We start from the raw sequence: 2,500 nt of genomic DNA, 5'->3' as shown, positions 1-2,500 counted from the left end.
GTTGTTCATCTAAAAAGAAAAAAACAAGAAGATGTAAAAAAGTGAAGGAATCATTTGTAAAACATATGTAATAGTGCTTTATTTGTGTTGGAACAAAGTTGTCAGACTAACAAAATTTACCAAATTTTCAGAGCAGGTTCTATAACATTATGATTTTGATAGCTTTTATTTGCTCTCCTATTCAATTTTGATTAAGTGGAAGTATTAGTCTTTGCTGGTGTCTCATATCTCACTCTGACGTAGTGATAAGGATAAGAATACTTTATTTCCCTTTTATCTAGAGAAGCAAGTATTATTTAGTATGGTTTTGCAGTTTGGTTGTTATAAATGAACTTGGATGATGGTTTATCCTTTTCATCTAGAAGATTAAAAAAGCAATAGCTTGAGATTTGAGTGGCTATTAGTTTTTAGATCAGCAATAGATTTCAGTGCTTTGCTTTAGCCATGCTCCACATCTATATCAGGTGTCATGAAATTCAGTTTGATAGTGTTAACAATTGTTGACAAAACAGAACTTAGGGCTAATAGAAGAAGTAATAGACAATGATGGGATATCAGGGAACAGAATCTGAAACGCTAAATTGACAGATCATTTCAAATCAAATGCACTACTTTATTTGAAGGGGGCAAAAACAGACATACCTTTAAGTTAGTAAAAGCCGATTACATTAGAGTAACTTAAACTTATAAAGGTTTTCATTTAGAGTTATTTATTAAGAATTCATCAACTTCTCTAAAAAGATTACACATGAAAGTTATTACATGAAACACACAGCCAAACAGATTTACCTTCTCAATCTGTTTGGGAGTGGCAGCAGGGGCATTGCCCATCCTGTCAGCCATTTGCTCTGTATCATCTGCCTCTTTGCAGCGCTGTTCATAAGATCTTCTAGACTAAGTGAAGGAAACAGAACAGAAACCATCAGACACTGCACCACCTATGCTTTTTTTCCATTCGCATTTTACTTTGAACCCTTCACAGGAAAAAGAGGTGGTGAGTTTTTGAAAAGAGAGAGGTGTCATACATGTGCACCAGGACAAAGAAAAGATCACTCACTTCCTTCCTCTTCACAGAGTAAACCTCTTAATTTTTTCAACAGTTCAAGCCTCTCTTTTTTTTTATTGCACCTAGCCAAATGCATTAAGGCAGTAATACTTGCTGTTTGACTTTTTAGGTCAAAGAAATACTAATTCAAGCAATATCTTTTCATATTAAGGCACAGCTGCACTTCAGGCCATTTTCTAGCAAATATAAGAAGACGTGAGCTTAACTAATAGACATGATTCATGCGGTTTACAAATGCTTGAACTTAGTAAATTTCTTGGTTGAGAACATGATTAAAAAAGTCAGTCCTTGTGAAAACAAAAACTGAACTTACTTCTATTGTTTTTTTGTAGAGGGACACTTTAGTCTTCTGGACCTTATCCATGATGTTTTCATACTGTGACAAGGATAGTTACGTTGAAGTTACCTCTTATTTTATTTCCTCTTTATACCAAAGTCTTTAGAAAGTTGTCTGGGTACCTTCTTCCTCTGTTCTTTTTGTCGTTCTCTGAACTCCTCCATTCTTTTCACCTCTTCTTTCAGCAGCCCAGACAACTGAATGTGTAAATTTCCTATGACTTCAATTTCTGAAAACCAAAACATACAATTAAAACCACAGAACAAACTAATCATGCCAAGATACCGAAATAAATAGCCAAGAACGCAATGTAGGTAGCAAAGCATGTCCTTACGCCTTTTCATTTCATCAAAGGAGGCCTTCAAAGTGCTGTAAATACAAAGCAACAAAACCATAAAACATGTCTTCATTTTATAATGCAGTATCATTGAACAGAGAGTGATAAGCATCCACAGGCAAATGCACCTGCAGACATTCCTACCAAATCTCAGATAAGCCTCCAGCCTTTCGGGCAATGGACACTAGTTCTTTTCCATATTTCTCCTCTGCTGATGCCCTATGTTAATAAATAACAATTATGAAAAGCCACATTTTATAATGGTTAAGTAGTAAGAATTCAGGTCAAATTAAACAGAAATGAATGAGCCAACCTCATTTTCAAGAGCTCCTCCATGTCTTTGCATGTCCGTCGACCTTCATTCAGTCTTTGAATAATAGTTTCATAACCAGCATTACTAGTAAAGTCAACCCCCTAGGAACATGAAATTCAAGAAACTTTATTCACAAACTTATGTAAGTAAATGTGTCAATTCAAACTGTTTCATGCAAATCTAAGCTAATAATGCAAATGTCCCTGATGCTTTGTTGAGTGAATTGCAAAAAAAAAAAACGCAGATTATGTCAAAAAATTATTTTGTGCATAAAAAACGAGGTATTTCACCAACAGTATATATATGTGTATATATAAATAAATATATATATATATATATATATATATATATATATATATATATATATATATATATATATATATGAAAGCTCTTACATACTGGGTGCATTATGGAAACAACTAAGTGGTAGAGGTATCAGTAGATTCC

At 33.7% G+C, this 2,500-nt stretch overlaps 1 protein-coding gene across 1 annotated transcript in view; it reads right to left on the bottom strand.

Moving 5' to 3' along the window:
* The window catches only part of pstpip1a (proline-serine-threonine phosphatase interacting protein 1a), a gene marked incomplete at both ends in the record, with an annotated part of 5,194 nt that overhangs the window by 2,178 nt on the left and 516 nt on the right, over nt 1-2,500 (bottom strand). The window contains 7 exons of the mRNA XM_079257634.1: nt 1-9; nt 790-894; nt 1,380-1,442; nt 1,526-1,632; nt 1,738-1,772; nt 1,885-1,959; nt 2,054-2,154. The exon at nt 1-9 is cut by the window's left edge and continues 37 nt beyond it. Of these exons, the coding sequence (XP_079113760.1) occupies nt 1-9; nt 790-894; nt 1,380-1,442; nt 1,526-1,632; nt 1,738-1,772; nt 1,885-1,959; nt 2,054-2,154 (495 nt within the window). The remainder of the gene's footprint in view (nt 10-789; nt 895-1,379; nt 1,443-1,525; nt 1,633-1,737; nt 1,773-1,884; nt 1,960-2,053; nt 2,155-2,500) is intronic.

Source organism: Telmatherina bonti (genome assembly GCF_933228915.1).
Source record: "Telmatherina bonti genome assembly, chromosome: 2".
In the NCBI taxonomy this organism is placed as follows: Eukaryota; Metazoa; Chordata; class Actinopteri; order Atheriniformes; family Telmatherinidae; genus Telmatherina; species Telmatherina bonti.
This window is presented reverse-complemented; position numbering and strand designations above follow the sequence as displayed.